Genomic DNA, 19,497 nt, shown 5'->3' with positions numbered 1-19,497 from the left:
AAAAAAAAAAAAAAAAAAGAAACTGTAGAAGATAATTTTAAAAATACTTTTTCCTACTGTATTAGCCAGAAAATTTTTAGTTGTAATTTGGAGAAATGTAATTGAAAATATCTTTAACAAAGACTGAGGAAGGCTCCTGAGGGAGCCCGGAGTGCTGAAAGAGGAGAAAAGCTATACCTTGATGGAATCGGGATTGCCAGTTTTTCTGTCTCCAGCATGAATGCTTGGGATCAGAAAGATGGGTTCAAATCCCAGCTGTTAAGCCTTAATTTCATTATCGGTAAGGATACATTTAATAATTCAGTGTTGTATTAAATAAGGCGATTTAAGGCAATACATTTAAGAATAGCTCAGATTTCCTAATTCCATTACACTGGACATAGGAGTTTTTTTTTACTAATTACTGACATTCATATAAGCACCTTTAATCCAAGTAATTCAGGATACTAGGCGACTAAAGGAGTAGAAATCTTAACGTGTAAGAGCAAACTAAATGAAACAGCGAAAACAGACAAAACACTTTTTAGAAGTCCCTAAGTCAAATTAATTAGTTACATCCTGAGAACAACCTAGTTCAGCATTTACCTTGGCAAAGAAGTTACAAGTCCTGATCCATCCTGTACCAGTGCAATTCAATAGCTATTAAGTGAGCAAGTTATAAAAGACATAATTTCTCCCTTTGAAGAGGTACAGTCTAAGAGGGAGACAAGATAATATTAAAATGCAATGTGGGCTTGGTGTGGTGGCTCACACCTGTAATCCTAGCACTTTGGGAGGCCAAGGTGGGAGGACAGCTTGAGCTAAGGAGTTTGAGACCAGACTGGGCAACATAGTGAGACCTCATATCTACAAAAAAATTTTTAAATTAGGCTTGGAGGCGCACATCTGCAGTTCCTGCTACTTGGGGGGGCTGAGGCAAAGAGGATCACTTGAGCCTAGTAGGTCAAGGCTGCACTGAGCTGTGTTCACACCATTGCATTCCAGCCTGGGCAACAGAACAAGACCTTGGCTTAAAACAAACAAAACACAAATTGCAATGTGATTTTTTATGCATACAAGAATGTATTAAGCACTATGGAAACACAGATGAGGAAGCAGTTAAATTGGTGTAAGAGGAAGTTAAGAAGTGTTAAGGAGAGTTACTAAGGAAAGGTGACATTTAAGCCAGGCCTATAAGGAATGGGCAATCACCAGACAGAAGAGAGGATAGAAAAGCACATTTTAGGTAAAGGGAACAATAAGAAATACACTCGATGCCTAGAGACACTCAGGAAGAGACAGAAAATCTAAACCATCACAAATAATGCTCCAAAGAAAGGGCTCTTCTGAGAAAAAAGGCTGGTTTTCTGGACTCTGTGTGAGAGAAACCAACCTGCCATCTTTTGTTGGTAAAATAATTTAAAAATACAAGAATGATAATGAAAATTAGCTTTATTTATGTAATTTAGAAAAAATGATTGTAGTGTTAGAGTTTGTCAAATGTTTTCACTCTGAACAGTTTACAATAGTATTTATATACAAACATAATAAAATAGGTACATCACATTGCTCTTGCTTCAAAATGTTTTCTCAATTCTGACATGCCTCTATCACTTCGGTTTGTAATTTTTAACAGGGAAATGCTCTGTTTTGACATAGTGCTTGATTCACACAGTATAATACTGAAGTAGAAGGAGAATCAACAATCATGAACAGAGTTAAAAATATTTTTCAACCAATATGACTTTATCATTAATCTTTTTTCTATAATAAAATATGTTTCATGTTAAAAAAAATACTTGTATTCACCTGATGACCTAAATTTGCTGTACTAAATTTGGCATTTATATAAACCCATAGTTGATCTAAATACAATATAGATATGAACCTATATTAAAACTCATTGATACAAATGTTTGCCACAAATGAAAATGAACACAATTAGTAAGAACAAAGGTAAACGGAAAAATCCATTTGAAAAATAGTGGAGATGCCTTATTCTATTTAAAATGAGTAAAACTTCCATTTTCTGAACCCAATATAAACTAAACCAAAAGATGGTGAAAAACCATGATATAGATACCAAATCTTATGTCACACTGTAAGGCTGTAAATGATCTGTATTATTGTATACTGGATAATCCTAGACCAGGTTTCCTAAACAGTCCTCCAATCATTTTATCTTCTTGGAGAAATCGGAGAAAGTTTAATACAATTACTGAATAAGGCAGAATTTTTTTTTTTTTTTTTTGAGATGGAGTCTCACTCTGTTGCCCAGGGTGGAGTGCAGTGGCACAATCTCGGCTCACTGCAACCTCTGTCTCCCAGGTTCAAGCGATTCTCCTGCTTCAGCCTCCTGAGTAGCTGGGATTACAGGTGCGTGCCACCACACCCAGCTAATTTTTGTACTTTTAGTAGTACATGTTGGTTTCACCATGTTGGTCAGGCTGGTCTCGAACTCCTGACCTCGTGATCCAACTGCCTTGGCCTCCCAAAGTGCTGGAATTACAGGGGTGAGCCACCATACCTGGCCAAGGCAGATTTTAAATCAGCAACTGGGATACAATATTAGTGCAGACAATTTACGCTAGAGTCATATTTATATCTGTCACAGTATTAAGTATACCACATGTGTACGGACTGTTAGAAGAAATCCATTTCATTTTTAAAGCAGTAGATTGTTTAGTAAGTTTAGTTCTTTAGCACTTTCTTAAAATTCCTGGTAAGTTAGCTCCGTTGTCTTTTTAAATAGAAAAAACCAACCAACCAACCAACCAACCCACAAAACCCACGCACACACAAAAAAATGGTAAGTATGCTGTTACTTTGAAGAGTCACAGCTGTTTAAGGTAAAACAATCAACTAGACCTCCAAGGGCACTTGTGTCTAAAATGTCCCTTTTGTCCCCAAAGGAAATGATCAAGTATTATATTAAGGTGCTTACTATTCCAAATAATAATAATAATAATAATAATAATAATAACAACAACATCAGAGGAAACTGGTCTTTAGTTGGATGCTTGAGTTTTTTCCAGGACTCTTAGTATATTTAGATATTGGTATCTTGACTTTGACACTTTCCTGATTGCCCTTTATAGCGGCCTCAAGGCGGGCTTTTAGGGCTGGAGAAGAAGCCACTAAACTTTTAAAAACAGATGAATACTGAGGTCCAATCTGCATGAGATTTTGTAGAGCAAAGTCATGTAAATTTCTCATTATGGAAGTTGCTGATCCCAGAGCATTTTCATCCAAAAGGAAGGAAATGAGGATGGGCAAAAGACAGGCCACCAGCTGAGAGCCTAGAAAGTAAACAAATGATATAAGTTCAGGGACTTAAATGTTCCTAACATAAGGCTGCAAATGCCCCTCATCTGTATACATTTTTCCCCACTAGAGAAAACAATTCATCCAATCTCTTCTAAATTCATAATTATATCAATACTTGGGATTAACATGACACCTTTCAATGAATGTGAAATACAGATACGATGTGACTGAATGTTTTGCAATTTAAATAACAGTAAAGTTCTGACTTTTGTAGAGACTGAGTTAGTATGAATTTAGTGCTGACACTTACGATGGTGTTCTTCAGCGACAGTAACCAGTGTTTCTAAGACCTTTATGCCTTCTTGGAAGATCTGAAGCTCAGCAGTGTTTTCAGGTTTTCTCTTGTCTATTTCCTGTAGTTTTTCCATGATACAGGATGCTAAAGAGTAAATGTACGGGTAGGAAACAGCTGGATTTGGATACTGAAAGATGGAATGTAGGAGCTGGTAGGTCTTGATTTGCACCTAATCGGGTAAGAAAAGAACAGCAAATACTATAAATAAAATTTTAAAAAGTCCCTGATGACTCTTTGCTTTTTAAAGTAGCAAAGGTATTTAAATTTATTTCTAATTTATCTTTAATTCTGAAAGTCCAAGGGCCAACAGGTAATCAAATTTTTTTTTTTTTTTTTTTTGACGGAGTCTCGCTCTGTCGCCCAGGCTGGAGTGCAGTGGCCGGATCTCAGCTCACTGCAAGCTCCACCTCCTGGGTTCACACCATTCTCCTGCCTCAGCCTCCCGAGTAGCTGGGACTACAGGCGTCCGCCACCTCGCCCGGCTAGTTTTTTGTATTTTTTAGTAGAGACGGGGTTTCACCGGGTTAGCCAGGATGATCTCGATCTCCTGACCTTGTGATCCGCCCATCTTGGCCTCCCAAAGTGCTGGGATTATAGGCTTGAGCCACCGCGCCTGGCCAGGTAATCAAACTTCTATGCTAACAGTGGTTGTGACAGTTTGGAATGGGAAAGAAGCATATAGGTAAACAGGGAAGCAAAACTGAGTGGTTAATTTTTCTTCTTTTCTCTAATTCTCCTTTTCCCCCTCATGTCTTTATAATGTAAAACAAAAACACCACCAAAACCCCTCCTTTAACTTTTTTTTTTTGAGATGGACTCTTGATCCATTGCCCAGGCTGGAGTGCAGTGGTGCGATCTCGGCTCACTGCAGCCTCTGCCTCCTGAGTTCAAGCAATTTTCCTGTCTCAGCCTCCCGAGTAGCTGGGACTACAGGCGTTCGCCACCACACCCAGCTAATTTTTTGTATTTTTTGTAGAGAAGGGGTTTCACCTTGTTGGTCAGGCTGGTTTCGAACTCCTGACCTCAACTGATCCACCTGCCTTGGCCTCCTGAAGTGCTGGGATTACAGACATGAGCTGCCACACCCAGCCTCCTCCTTTAACATTTTTATGGGTAGAAAGCAAAACAAAACAAAAAAACACCCAAAACAAGAAAACACATATAACCTTGAAAGATATTTTGTTGATTTCAGAAAATGTTTTAGACAAAAATGATGTATTTGATGTTCAAATGTCATGGTCTGAGTGTTTCAAGGAACCACGTCTGGACCATATTAATTATGTGTCATCAGGCATCAGAGTCCCGACTTGGAGACTGCTATACAAAGCTGCTGCAGGCAGCAGGCAACAGGACAGAGGATAAAAGGAAATGACTATACATCAAATACATAAATCAACTTTTATTGAGTTAACTGTAATGGTGTTTTAATAATTATTTTTTCTGAGAGAAAATCTGGTTCCTATATCTTCAGGAGTAGATATATGTGTGATCACTGGCTATGAACTCACCTAGAGGCACATAAAAAATAGATTACTCAAGCAAATGAAGGGGACATAAAGGAATGGGATAAATTTGTGTGTATTGCTTTTGGAATGGGTCCTATTATTTCACATTCATATTACTGAAGGTATGTGCTCGAGTCTTTTTTTTTGAGACAGCGTCTGGCTGTGTCATCCAGGCTGGGGTGCAGTGGCATGATCTTGGAGCCTCAAGGTCCCAGGCTCGAGTGATCCTCCTGCCTCAGTCCCCCAGAGCAGCTGGGACTACAGGCCTGCGCCCCCACACCAGGCTAATTTTTGTGTTTTTTTGTAGAGATGCTTTCTCACCATGCTGCCCAGGCTGCTCTCGCACTTCTGGCCTCAAGCAATCTGCCCACCGCGTCCTCCCAAGTGCTGGATGGAATTACAGGCATGAGCCACAGTGCCTGGCCTCCCTTTCTCTCTTTTTTTTTAAAAAAATAAAATCCACTACAATATGCTACAAAGTATCTTATAAAAGTCCCTTATAAAGTTCTAGTGCTACATCAATCTTAAGATTCCTCTATCTCGAATTTAGTTTCTTAACATTTCCTCTTCTGCCACTATCCTCTACCCTTAGAGCTGAAGAACAAGACTTATTTGGCTTTGTCATTCCTGAAATAGAAATTAATCTGAAATCTGAAAATAAAAAATTTATAGTCTAATATTTCCTATTGGAGCGAACAAAATCACAAAGAAAATTTTGTAAAAGCCTAGCCATAGTCCTATTACATACATCTTTCCATTAAAAGACACTTACCATGGGATCTTTTATCTCAAGAGTAGCTTTAAATTTATCAATACAGCGCTTCTGAAGGCATGGGATGGTAGTTACTTCTGGACTGGTAGACAAAATAAACACTGTGATAGCGGTAAGTAGACTGACTTCATCAAGTTCTTGGTGTGTTTCATCAACTAAAGAGAAATGCTCTGTTAGAAACAGATCATATTTACTGCTTTATATACCTGTGTGAAGCTGTCTTCAGTTTGGTAGTAACAGTTTGGTGTACACAACAGATATAGACAATGAACACTGATTAAGAACCCTGGCAAATGTACATTTTAAGATGTGTATTATAAGTAATTCTAGAGCTAAGAACTACCAAAGTAATTATAATCTTTAAAGGTTAAGGCATCAGTAAATAAATATATATATTTACTAGGAATATATATTTATTAGTTGTGTGACTTTGGACATCTAACTCCATCTTCAGTTTCCTCATCTGTAAAAATGGGAATAACAACAGTACTCACATTGATAGGGTTATGAAGACTAAATGAGTTAATCCATGTGAAGCATTTAGAATAATGTGCTACACATGATGCTCAGTATATGCTACTTATCATGTTAATTACTTTTACTGTGAAGCAACACAGAAATGCTTGGACAATCATTTTCTCTTTGTTAAAGTATTTTGATAATACATGTATCAAGTGAAAATACTTTAGCACTTTACACATATGATTTCTCAAGAGTAGAGAAAAACCTGAAAACAGCTGTGTACCACAATCATTTGAAGGAATTTTCTATTAGAAGTAATCTACCTTTATTTTCCAGTCATACTCTCATTAAATAATTTTAATGAACCTGCTGTGGAAAAAAAAATCACTGTTATTCAAAAACGAAAGGTGTAGCAAATTCAAATATTTAAATTGTTTAAGAATGGGTTGTTACTTATGAAGAAATGACATACATAAGTAGTAGTTTTGGTCACATTCGTTCAACAAGTACTTAAGAAACATTGTATGCCAGCCCTTTTTTAGGCACGGAGAATACATGTTATAGAGAAGATACACTATAAACTGAGAAGCAAAGACTTTCAGCTAGTGATAAGGTCTAAGCATATAAAAATATATTAAAAAGCTGGCTGGGTGCGGTGGTTCATGCCTGTAATCCTAGCACTCTGGGAGGCTGAGGTGGGTGGATCACTTGAGGTCAGGAATTCGAGACCAGCCTGGTCAACATGGTGACGTCCCGTCTCTACTAAAAATACAAAAATTGGCCAGATGTGGTGGTGCATGACTGTAATCCCAGCTACTCGGGAGGCTGAGGCAGGAGAATCACTTGACACTGGGAGGCGGAGGTTGCAGTGAGCCGAGATTGCACCACTGCACTCCAGCCTGGGCTGCAAAGGGAGACTCCGTCTCAACAGAAAACAAAACAAAACAAAACAAAAACAAAAAAACACCACACGAAGAGCAGTGGTGTGTGTCTGTACTCGCAGCTACTTGAGACACTGAGGTGGGAGGACTGGTTGAGTCCACCAGAAGTTCGAGGCTGCAGTGCACAATGATTGTGCCTGTGAATAGACACTGCACTCCAGCCTGGGCAACACAGCAAGTCCCTGTCCCTTTAAACAAACAAACAGACAAACAAACAATATTCAAAGTAGCCCAGGACAGTCTATACTGAGAAAGCCTTGAGGAGATAATATCAGAGTTGACGATACTCAAGAGGCACAGTAGCAGTGAAAGCAAAATTTTATGGATGAATAGGATTTATTTTATAAAAGACATCGGAATGATTTTAAGGTAAAACAAGTACACAGTTAATATTTAACATTAACATGTAGCACTGCTATAAGCACTTTATACACATTAAATATTTAATCAACATAACAGCAACATGAGGTAGGTACTCATATCCCTTATTTTATGGACGAGAAACAGAAATGTAGTCATTTGTCCGAGTCACACAATTAGTAAGGCAGAAAGTTTGATTACAGAGAGTGTACTGTTAACTATAATGCTATACTGCTTCCCTTACAGCAAAGTTATTTTTAACCACCTATAGCAACTTGAAACTGCAACAGAGTCAGCTAATTTTTTTAGTAAAAATGTCTTTATTCTCAGTAAGATAAAGTTCTCCTGGGTTCCTTTTACCTTTTCTTCTAAAATCTCTTTATTCCTACTTTTACCTATGATAGATGCATAATTTGCTTAGCATTAGCCTATGAAAAGCCTGTGTGATAAGAACTGAGGCCTCTTGCCAATAGCCATATGAATGAGTCATCTTGGAAATGAATCCTCTAGCTGCAGCCCTGGCCAACACCTTAACAGTAATTTCATGAGAGAACCTAAGCTAGAACCACATAGCTAAACTGCTCCTAATCCTGGACCCATAGAAACTGTCAGATAATAAATGTTTGCTCTTTTAAGCCACTAAGTTTTGAGGCAATTTGTTAGGCAGCAAACATTTAACCTGTCATGATCAACTCCTTAATTTCTCTCAGTAGCTAGTCTAAATCCTGTCCTAGCCTAATTCCCTGATACACATCCAAAAACAAAAACAACAATAAAAAATACACAACCCATTTTTTTGTGTGTGTGTGATGAAAGAGGCAAGCTCATCATAACCCTCAACATGAATTATTATTATTATTTGTAGAGACAGTATCTTGCTATGTTGCCCACACTGGTTTGAACTCCTGGCCTCAAGCAGTCCTTTCGCCATGGCCTCCCAAAGTGCTGGGATTACAGGCGTGAGCCACACTGGCCAGCCCTCAACCTAAAAACTTGTAGCTATAATACTATTTTCTATCCTCACCTCCTGTTCTTTCCTCATATTGGCAGAGGTCAATCCTTTTAAATGTACTGTAAATTTTATTCCTTCTGCCTAGACAGGGATGCTGCTTTCCTTTCTAATACTTCTAACTCCAACCACATGTCCACCTCCTTTTTTTGCCCTGTAAGTATGAACTCATGCTTGAATGTCATCTTTAAAAAAAGTTATCCCTTGACCTTACACTTTCCATTTAGCTATTTCTCTTCTTCCTGTGAAGAGAAGCTATACCTGATCCTTCTCATTCCTTACACCTCTCATTTGTGCCTCAACACTGTGAGCTCTATCCCCCACACTGTTTGGCCTCTCTACAGTATTTTATAGTGCTGACCACTCCCTTTTTATTAAAAACTGGCTTCTGTAACTACATTATCTTCTGAATCTCCTCTCACCTTGCTTTTGCTCTTCTTGCTCCAGAAACTCAAGCTGGGTGATTTCAATTGTCCCATAGGTTACATTGACAACTCCCAAATACATATATAGTCCAGAAAGTATCTCTAGCCCAGACTACTTTCTTGAATTCCATACCTCTACCCATCTGTTCCATTTGACTATCCTCTAGGCATTTCAAAATCAACTCACTATCTTGTCCTAAAAACCCTCACTCGGTTATTTCTGTTAATCACATTTGAGTGTTCAAGTCATCCTACCCTTTCAACTGCTAAATCAAACTATCAGTAAGTTCTGTGGAAAACTGCTTAACATTTTACTTTTCACCATTCTACTCCTCTTTGTCCGTACTAACATTATCTTATCTCCTACAGTTTGGCTTTCTTCTTTACACTGCTGCCAAGAGTGAACCTTTAGAAACGCAAATCCAAGCACATTACTTTCCTTCTTAAAACCCTTTCAGCCGGACACAGTGGCTCATGCCTGTAATCCCAGCACTTTGGGAGGCTGAGGTGGGTGGATCACGAGGTCAGGAGTTTGAGACCAGCCTGACCAACATGGTGAAACCCTGTCTCTACTACAAATATGAAAAACAAAAATTAGCCAGGCCTGGTGGCGCGCACCTGTAATCCCAGCTACTCAGGAGGCTGAGGCAGGAGAATCGCTTGAACCCGGGAGGCGGAAGTTGCAGTGAGCTGAGATTGCACCATTGCACTCCAGCCTGGGCAACAGGGCGAGACTCCATCTCAAAAACAACAACAACAAAAAACCATTTCATGATTCCACATGCCTATTAAAGGCAGTCCAAATCGTGCCAAACACTCCATAATCTGGCCCCATGTACCATCCAACTTAATTTATTTCCCTACTAATTGCCATTTACCACTCTTACATACTCTTCCACCCAAATCCACACCCCCTCATTGTTCTACTTGCCTTCCTTAGCTATTTAATTCTCCAAGTTTTTGGTCAAACTGTTGTACCTAGAATCCATTTCTTTCTTTCTTTTTTTTCTTTTTTTTTGAGATTGCTCTGTCGCCCAGGCTGGAGTGCAGAGGTGCGATCTTGGCTCACACTACAATCTCCACCTCCCAGGTTCAAGCGATTCCTAGAATCCATTTCTATGATGTCCATGTGAAGAAAACTTTCTAATCCTTTAAGATGTTGACTCTTCTGAGAAGCCTTAATGGTGGATCCAGAGATGCACCACTGACATCCCCTTCAAGGGAAAATGTGCTGCCCAGCTGTGGGAAGCGTGATCAAGGGTCAGCTCCTTCTGGGTCAGCCTCAGCTAGAGATAGCTATCTTACCTGAGATCAAATCCTTCCTGGCACAGCCCACATTTGAAGGCCAGGTCATTTCTGTCATATGTTCAGACACTCTGATGGGCAATTTGGCTCCAGAGTTCCTCAGACGGATTTACTGAGATTTGTTGGGAAACTGTCACAGTTTGACTTCTTTTGCCCAATATTGCCTTCCCCTTTTCCCTCACAGATGTTGCTTCTTAATAAACTTCTTGCTCCCCAAACTCCCACTCAGTGAGTACTTTTAGAGAATCCTACTTGTGACACTCTGCCTGATTTCACTTAATCAGTACCAAGTACTCCCATTTAAATAAAAAAAAAACCAGTTATAATTTTTTTTTAATGTACTAGAAATGCAGTGATAATTAAGACATGACTATTGCCTTTGGGAAATTCTTAAGGTAATAATCACACCCAACAGCAATTTATAGGAGCCAGACTCCACTATATTCCCAACTTTGGGCAAAGTGGGTGGTCAATAAATGCTGATTTCAATTGAAAACATTTTATATGTAAAATGAAATACGGCAAATTGTGACATTTATAAACAAAACTGGGAAGGTAGGGAAAATGTATAATGTGTATAAAGACTTTTTATAATCACTACAACATACTATTGAGAAGAGAAATTTTTTTTTTTTTTTTTTTTTGAGACAGAGTCTCGCTTTGTCCCCCAGGCTGGAGTGCAGTGGTACGACCTTGGCTCACTGCAACCTCTGCCTCCCGGGTTCAAGCGATTCTCCTGCCTCAGCCTCCGGGGTAGCTAGTATTACAGGTGTGAGCTACCACACCCAGCAATAAACAAGTTTTAACAGATGTTGAAAATAATACTGGCTATCATTTATTGATATATGCCAGGTAATAAGTGAGATGCTTTTCACATATTAAGTTACTGCTCTAACAATTTCTTGCAACATAATATTCCTATTTATTAATAAGAAAACTAAGGTGCAGAAAAACTGAATAACTTGACTAGTCACTTAGTAAATGCTGGCATGGTGAACCAGATTGGTCTTTTTGTATGGCTTATGTACTTTTCAGTATACTGTGTGTATTAAAAACTTCCATTGGCTAGACATGGATCATACTCCATTATTTTTTTACTAAACACACTATTATATCTGAAGGTCTTTCACTGTCAACGTGTAGGTTGCCTGTCATTTAACAGCATTAAGGGTTAAAGATGCTAAAATCGGAACACAGCTTTTTAATTTTATTTTTTTGAGATAAGAGTCTTGTTCTGTCACCCAGGCTGGAGTGCAGTGGCACGATCTTGGCTCACTACAAGCTCTGCCTCCTGGGTTTAAGCAATTCTCCTGCCTCCTGCCTCAGCCTTCCGAGAGCTGGGATCACAGGCGTGCACTACCACACCTGGCTAATTTTTGTATTTTCAGTAGAGATGGGGTTTCTCCATGTTGGCCAGGCTGGCCTTGAACTCCTGACCTCAAGTGATCCACCAGCCTTGGCCTCCCAAAGTGCTGGGATTACAGATGTGAGCCACCGCGCCCGGCCCCAGAACACAGCTTTCTTTCTCTTTTTTTTTTTTTGAGACGGAGTCTCACTGTGTTGCCCAGGTTGGAGTGCAGTGGCGTGATCCTGGCTCCCTGCAACCTCCAGCTCCAGGGTTCAAGCAATTCTTCTGTCATAGCCGAGTAGCTGAGACAGCATTGGGTAGCTGGGATTATAGGCGTGTGCCACCAGACCCAGCTGGTTTTTGTATTTTTAGTAGAGATGGGGTTTCACCATGTTGCCCAGCTGGTCCCGAACTCCTGACCTCAGGTGATACACCTGCCTTGGCCTCCCAAAGTGCTGAGATTACAGGTGTGAGCCACTGCGCCTGGCCAATTTTCTATCTACTTATACGTATCCTCTAAACACATAGTATTGAATATGGTCTCTTCTAGGTGATATGGCCAAATAAAATCAAGTAAAATATCCTCAAAAAACTTTTTCTCGCTTTTTAAAACAAACTGAACTGCTTCCAAATAGCCTCAATTACCTGGATCCCAACAGTCAAGAACTGTTGTTAAAGCACTTCGGAGAAGGTCAGTCCAAGCAGTGTGGCTCTTTTCTGCCCGTGCCATGGGAGAAGATAAGATTCCTTTCAGAGCCTGTAGGGAAGCTGCAACCGTCGAAGATAACTGGCCCCCTGGTAACTTCACAGCAGTCTCTCTGAGGACCCCAATTGTGAGGTACAGTATAGTAGGAAGAATTGAGATGCTTCCTGTAAGATAAATTTTTTAAAAACACACTGCATTTCAACCTATGTATATATGGTTCCTAAAAACAAATCATCAAGGAGTAAGACAATATCAGATTTTTAGTTTTTAAAAGATGATTTCTAATAAAGAACTGTAACTGTTAAGATAATGAAAGTAGCTTTATTAAAATTTTTAAGGATGGATTAAATCTTGATGGTTATAACTGGAGATGATGTTTAAATTGTATGAGTATCATGCTTTTGCTGTTTTTGTTTTATTTGGCAGTTGATAAATGAACTTATTTTTATTTATCTTTTATTGTGGTAAAATATATACAACATAAAGTTTACCATTTTAACCATTTTTAGTGTATAATCCAGTGGCATTAAGTACATTCACAATGTTGCCTGGGCAACACAGTGAGACTTCATCTCTACAAAAAAAAAAAAAAAAAAAAAAAAAAAAAACTGGGACGGTGGTGTGCACCTTAGGAGGCTGAGGTGGGAGGACTGCTTGAGTCCAGGGGGTTGAGGCTGCAGTGAGCTGAGATTGTACCACTGAACTCCAGCCTGGGCATAGAGTGAGACCCTGTCTAAAAAAAAAAAACCAACCAAAAAAAAAATAATACCTTTAGCGGCTGAGTGCGGTGGCTCACGCCTGTAATCCCAGCACTTTGGGAGGCCAAGGCGGGTGGATCATGAGGTCAGGAGTTTGAGACCAGCCTGGCCAATATGGTGAAACCCGTCTCTACTAAAAATACAAAAATTAGCCAGGCGTGGTGGTGCGTGCCTGTAGTCCCAGACACTTGGGAGGCTGAAGCAGAAGAACTGCTTGAACCTGGGAGGCAGAGGTTGCAGTGAGCCCAGATCGTGCCACTGCACTCCAACCTGAGTGACACAGCCAGACTCCATTTCAAAAAACAAAAAACGAAAAAACACCTTTAGCAGAAATGTTTACCAATTAAGAAGTATCTACTAAGTACTAAATACCTATAATCTGCTAGATTTCACAGAATATACAATTTTAATTGGAAACAAAACATTTCTCTTTTTTTTTTTTTTGAGACGGAGTCTCACTCTGTTGCCCAGGCTGGAGTGCAGCGGCGCGATCTCGGCTCACTACAAGCTCCGCCTCCAGGGTTCACGTCACTCTCCTGCCTCAGCCTCCTGAGTAGCTGGGACTACAGGCGCCCACCACCACGCCCGGCTAAATTTTTGTATTTTTAATAGAGATGGGGTTTTACCATGTTAGCCAAGATGGTCTCGATCTCCTGACCTTGTGATCCACCTGCCTCAGCCTGGGATTACAGGCATGAGCCACCGCACCCGGCCGACATTTCTCTTTTATATGTAATACTCAATTACATATAATGCCTTTGTAGGACAGATAAAAGCTACAGACCGGCCGGGCGCGGTGGCTCAAGCCTGTAATCCCAGCACTTTGGGAGGCTGAGACGGGTGGATCACGAGGTCAGGAGATCGAGACCATCCTGGCTAACACGGTGAAACCCTGTCTCTACTAAAAAAATACAAAAAATTAGCCGGGTGAGGTGGCGGGCGCCTGTAGTCCCAGCTACTCGGGAGGCTGAGGCAGGAGACTGGCGTGAACCTGGGAGGCGGAGCTTGCAGTGAGCTGAGATCCAGCCACTGCACTCCAGCCTGGGCGACAGAGCCAGACTCCGTCTCAAAAAAAAAAAAAAAAAAGCTACAGACCTACATATGGAAATAACACATGCATATACATAAAAAAACAAAACTCAGATGAGCTAGAGTTTTTAGAGAAGCCTTTATACCTGAAGTAGGCCTGCAGTTGAACCATGAAGAAAGAAAAATTTTTAAAAGCAGATAAGGGTCATTTCGATCAAGTAATGACATGGTAGTACAGAACAAGGATGAACATGAAGCCTCTTGGGTTTAGGATTTGCAAAGAAGGAACTGAAAAAAGGTAACGACTTAGCAGAGCTACACAGAGAGCCTTAAATGCCATGTTAAAGAGTATGAACTTGCTGGGCATGGTGGCTCACACCTGTAGTCCCAGCACTTTGGGATGCCAAAGAGGGAGGATCACTTGAGGCCAGGAGGTCAAGACCAGCCTGGGCAACCCAGCAAGACCCCATCTCTACAAAAAATTAAAAAAAAAAAAGTTAGCCAGGTATGGTGGCACAGGCCTGAGTCCTAACTACTCAGGAGGCGAAGGCAGGAGGATTGCTTAAGCCCAGGAGTTTAAGGTTACAGTGAACTATGATTGTTCCACTGCACTCTGGCCTGGGTGACAGAGAAAGTACCTGTGTCAAACAAACAACAACAACAAAGAGTATAGAGTCAATTCCAAACAGAACCAGATACAATGACAAACTTCTGCCATCACTGAGGCAGGAAAAGTCTGTTAGAAATTGTATACCAAAACATGCCTAAGCACTAATAATTGCCACTGACTGAAGTACTGTCAATCATAGAAGAGCATATCTACTTATAATACTTGCTATCTCTATATTTTCACTCTCTCTCTTTTTTTTTTTTTTCAGACGTAATTTCACTCTTGTTGCCCAGGCTGGAGTGCAATGGCATGATCCTGGCTCACTGCAACCTCCAACTCCCAGGTTCAAGCGATTCTCCTGCCTTAGCCTCTGGGATTATAGGCATGTGCCAAAACGTCTGGCTAATTTTGTATTTTTCGTAGAGACGGGGTTTCACCATGTTGGTCAGGCTGGTCTCGAATTCCTGACCTCAGGCGATACACTCACCTTGGCCTTCCAAAGTGCTGGGATTACAGACGTGAGCCACCGCGCCTGGCCCTCTATATTTTTACTTTTAGTAAAACAATTTATTAAAATGTAATCCTAATCTTAGAGGATTAAAGACAATACCCAAATGTTTGGGTCAGCATTCATTTAAAAAGAAAAAGATTAGCAACTAGACTCCATTACCTATTAAAACCATTTCTCTTCTAGGTCAAGTCAAGCAATCACATACCACAGCATACCTTCAGGAGAGCACACTGCAGGAAGTTCGGAAAGGATAACCAACGCAGCTGAAACCAATCTACTTCCATCTTCTGACAGCATCTGTGGCTTCCTAGCTTTTACTCCTGGGCTACCTGTCAATTTAGGATTTAATTCTGGGAGCTGTCTAACTAGAATGCATACACACAATTCTAGTGTTGCAAAGACCAAAGACTTCCCAGGTACAAGTCCTCCGGTGTCCTTTCCCTCTCCAAACTCTGGCAGAGTTTCCTTTTCAGCAGCCCCATCATCAACTAAAAGACAGAAAGAACAGTGTTTAATAAATACTTTGTGCTTGCTTTGCTTCTGGTAGATGGCAATTTAGTTAAATCCTGTTACAGGAAATACATGTATTTTATTTTTTTGAGACTGAGTCTAACTCTGTCACCCGGTCTGGAGTGCAATGGCATGATCTCGGCTCACTGCAACCTCTGCCTTCCAGTTTCAAGCGATTCTCCTGCCTCAGCCTCCCGAGTAGCTGGGATTACAGGCATGCACCACCATGCCCGGCTAATTTTTGTATTTTCAGTAGAGATGAGGTTTCACCATGTTGGTCAGGCTGGTCTTGAACTCCTGACCTCAAGCTATCTGCCCGCCTCGGCCTCCCAAAGTGCCAGGATTACAGGTGTGAGCCACCGTGCCCGGCTCGGAAATATATTTAATGACTAAATTTTGGGTGTGAAAGACTAAGAGAGAAAGAAGTTATGAAGGGAAAAGTAATCATCTTTATTATGACTTCCTATTGCAATTGGTCAAAAGAAGTCTTTTTAATCCTGTCAGTCTTATAATATTGCCTGGTTAACTCCTTCTTGCTGTTAAGACTGTAAACCTGACAGCTAGAGCTCCAGAAGTTACCATGTGATCTTAGGTATCGATGGTGGCTGGACAGGAAGAAAGTCACGTCCTTAATGTCTTTAAGAAGGTGCCATATCAGCCCTAGACTATCTCTGGCCACCTATTTAGATGAGCAAATAAATCTTTGGGGTTTAAATCCACTGTTATATTGGGTTTTCTATAATATGTAGCCAACTATAATCTTAAGTGGTAAACTCTCCAATACCATATTAGACTTGTAAATGAGCAATCTGCAAACATAAGTTCTTTCCATGCACACTGGTAAACATAGCTAAAGCAAGTACTCGAGTAGTGTAAGGGATTTATTTCTTCCAGGTTTTGTTAAAATTCTCATTTCACCCAGAGAATAGCAGTTTAACTACTGACGATATCTAAACTAACATGCAGAGGTGAATGAGAGGATTTAAAACCATGCCAGGCTGGGCATGATGGCTCATGCCAGTAATCCCAGCACTCTGGAAGGCCAAGGTGAGTGGATTGCCTGAGTCTAGGAGTTCGAGAGACAAGGCTGGGCAACGTGGCCACATCCTGTATCTACTAAAAAATACAAAAAAATTAGCCAGGCATGGTGGCATGTGCCTGTAGTCCCAGCTACTCAGGAGGTTAAGGTGGGAGAATCACCTGAGCCTGGGAGGTCGAGGCTGCAGTGAGCCGAGATCATGCCACTGCACTCCAGTTTGGGCAACTGGAGTGAGACCTTGTCTCACTAAATAAATAAACAAGTAAATAAAGCCATGCTTAAAGACTCTACTTTCAGGGATCATTTCTATAGTTTATTACTAGGGAAGTTTCTCTGAATGTGCAGAGCACAAAAAGTAAAACAAGGCCATGCCTAGACATGTTTTATTTGTACTACACACAAATGATGATCAAAACTATAAAGATACATTAAACAATACTTTACAAAAGAATGATGCTATTTGATCAACTCGGCACTAAAGGTTAACATTTACCTTCTGCGCTTCGTCTTTTTTCCTTCACATGTTCTTGAGCAGCACAGATAATCTGCCTTACCACTTCAAGTGAAGCCAACTGAATGGAAGGTGATTCTCTGGTTAAAATTACTCGATGTAGAACATTCAGTAATTCTATACCCAAGTCCTATCATAGAAATCATGTAGAGGACACTGTATTAGAAATTATACATTTTTTTTTTGTAAAAAATACCAATGCTAAATGCCATGACAAAATTCAGAAAAAGAGAATGTAACAAATTGCTTTAGTGCAATAAAGTTAAGTAACACTTGCTCCATTTTAAATCAATGTCAGAGGCCAGGCACAGTGGCTCATGCTTGCAATCCCAGCACTTTGGGAGGCCGAGGTGGGTGGATTACTTGAGGCCAGGAGTTCGAGATCAAGCCTGGCCAACATGGTGAAACCCTGTCTCAACCTGATTAATGCTTTAAACCTAATAATAGCATTAAACACTTAAATAATAGACAGTCTATGCAGAAGAAATTATATTACTCACTTATCTCAACATCCAGGAGTCAGTAACAAAAGAAATATAGTAGATAAAACATGATATCAAAAGTATCTGCCCAATGCATACTTGCCCTTGAGAAAAGCAGTCAAAGGGAAGTACCATACTTTGTACAGGAACCCTTTTCCCATGGCCACACCCAAGTCAGATATTAGTGCCTGACTCCATCTAAAGATTAGCCAGCAATCTCTTAAAAAGACCTAGAGGGAGAACTCAGCCAACAAGAATACTTTGTAATGGACAGTAACTACATGAACCCATTAGATTCTCTCTTGGGGAATGGAATATAAGATACAGGTATATACACAAAGAGCAGGGTATGCAGAAGCAAAAAGACACAAAGAATAAATGCCACATGTAATTAGTGGCTACTGTCCTGGAGAATGCAATATAGAACTCTCCCATCATTGCAGAAAGCAGCAGAGACAGAAAAGTGGCAGAGTCAGAGGCATGATTGTTTCTGGGTCAACACATACGCTTATGGCATTCTGGTTCCAAGGCCTAGCTGTGTGGCCGTATGGTTTTAAAAAAAAATTTCTCTGTGTTTACTCTCTGTTAACTATAGAAACCAGAACATGTTTCTCTTCCTTAAAGTCTACAGAAGCCTTACAAAAAAAAAACCCCAGATAAATCACCTGATCACTGCCAATTTTTGATCTGGGCCAAGGTACATCTAGAAGGGCTTGCAATGCATGTAAACAAGCAGTTATGCTTTCCATGGTTGCATCTGAACGCAAGGAACATAGAAATTCCACGCTGATTCCTGTGGAAAGCAAAAAAAGAGGAGGAGGCTTCTTTCAAATTATTAGTTTATGAAATTAAGTAATTAATCTTATATTTCGGTAAGATATATAAACAAATAGTAAAAAGGTAATACAAATAAATCACAATGAATATAAGACTAAACAACTAAGACAAGTCACTTAATAGTTTGTTTCTATCTACATGTACAAGAAGAATAATCTATGCTGGGCGTGGTGGATCACCCGAGGTTGGGAGTTTCAAACCAGCCTAACATGGAGAAATCCCGTCTCGACTAAAAATACAAAATTAGCTGGGCATGGTGGCACATGCCTGTAATCCCAGCTATTCGGGAGGCTGAGGCAGGAGAATCGCTTGAACCCAGGAGGCAGAGGTTGTGGTGAGCTGAGACTGCTCCATTACACTCTGGCCTGGGCAACAAGAGCAAAACTCTTGTCTCAATTAAAAAAAAAAAAAAAAAAACCAAAAAACTAAACTAGGCCTGTGCACTAGTTGCTTAGTTGCTATGAAACAGTTCAAAGCTGCAAAAATTACAATAAAATTGCACCAGAAAACATATGGAGTTTTACAACTTTACTTTGGCTAAAATTTATTGGGTGATCATCACGTATCAGTCATTGTGCTTTGACATACATCTTTTTATTAAATTATCATAACAGTTGACAAAGTAGGCACTATTACTGACAATAATTCTGAGATAAATGAGCAGAGAGCTCTAGTAATTTATTTATATTTATATTTTTAATTGACAATAATTGTGAGCTTGAGTTGAAATCGTGCCAATGCACTCCAGCCTGGGCAAAAGAGTGAAACTCCATATA

The 19,497-nt window shown here is 40.1% G+C and overlaps 1 protein-coding gene across 1 annotated transcript in view; it reads right to left on the bottom strand.

Moving 5' to 3' along the window:
* Window positions 1–2,970: 2,970 nt before the first annotated feature.
* HEATR5A (HEAT repeat containing 5A) overlaps window positions 2,971–19,497 on the bottom strand; it is a 133,424-nt gene continuing 116,897 nt past the window's right edge. Inside the window, exons 29-35 of the mRNA XM_011994773.1 lie at window positions 18,550–18,677; window positions 17,385–17,532; window positions 15,558–15,830; window positions 12,374–12,598; window positions 5,879–6,033; window positions 3,557–3,770; window positions 2,971–3,278 (exon numbers count right to left, since the gene is read on the bottom strand). Of these exons, the coding sequence (XP_011850163.1) occupies window positions 2,971–3,278; window positions 3,557–3,770; window positions 5,879–6,033; window positions 12,374–12,598; window positions 15,558–15,830; window positions 17,385–17,532; window positions 18,550–18,677 (1,451 nt within the window). The remainder of the gene's footprint in view (window positions 3,279–3,556; window positions 3,771–5,878; window positions 6,034–12,373; window positions 12,599–15,557; window positions 15,831–17,384; window positions 17,533–18,549; window positions 18,678–19,497) is intronic.

This window comes from Mandrillus leucophaeus, unplaced genomic scaffold, assembly GCF_000951045.1.
Source record: "Mandrillus leucophaeus isolate KB7577 unplaced genomic scaffold, Mleu.le_1.0 Scaffold460, whole genome shotgun sequence".
Taxonomy (NCBI): Eukaryota; Metazoa; Chordata; class Mammalia; order Primates; family Cercopithecidae; genus Mandrillus; species Mandrillus leucophaeus.
The sequence above is the reverse complement of the archived record's forward strand: the minus strand, read 5'-3'. Positions and strand labels throughout refer to the sequence as shown.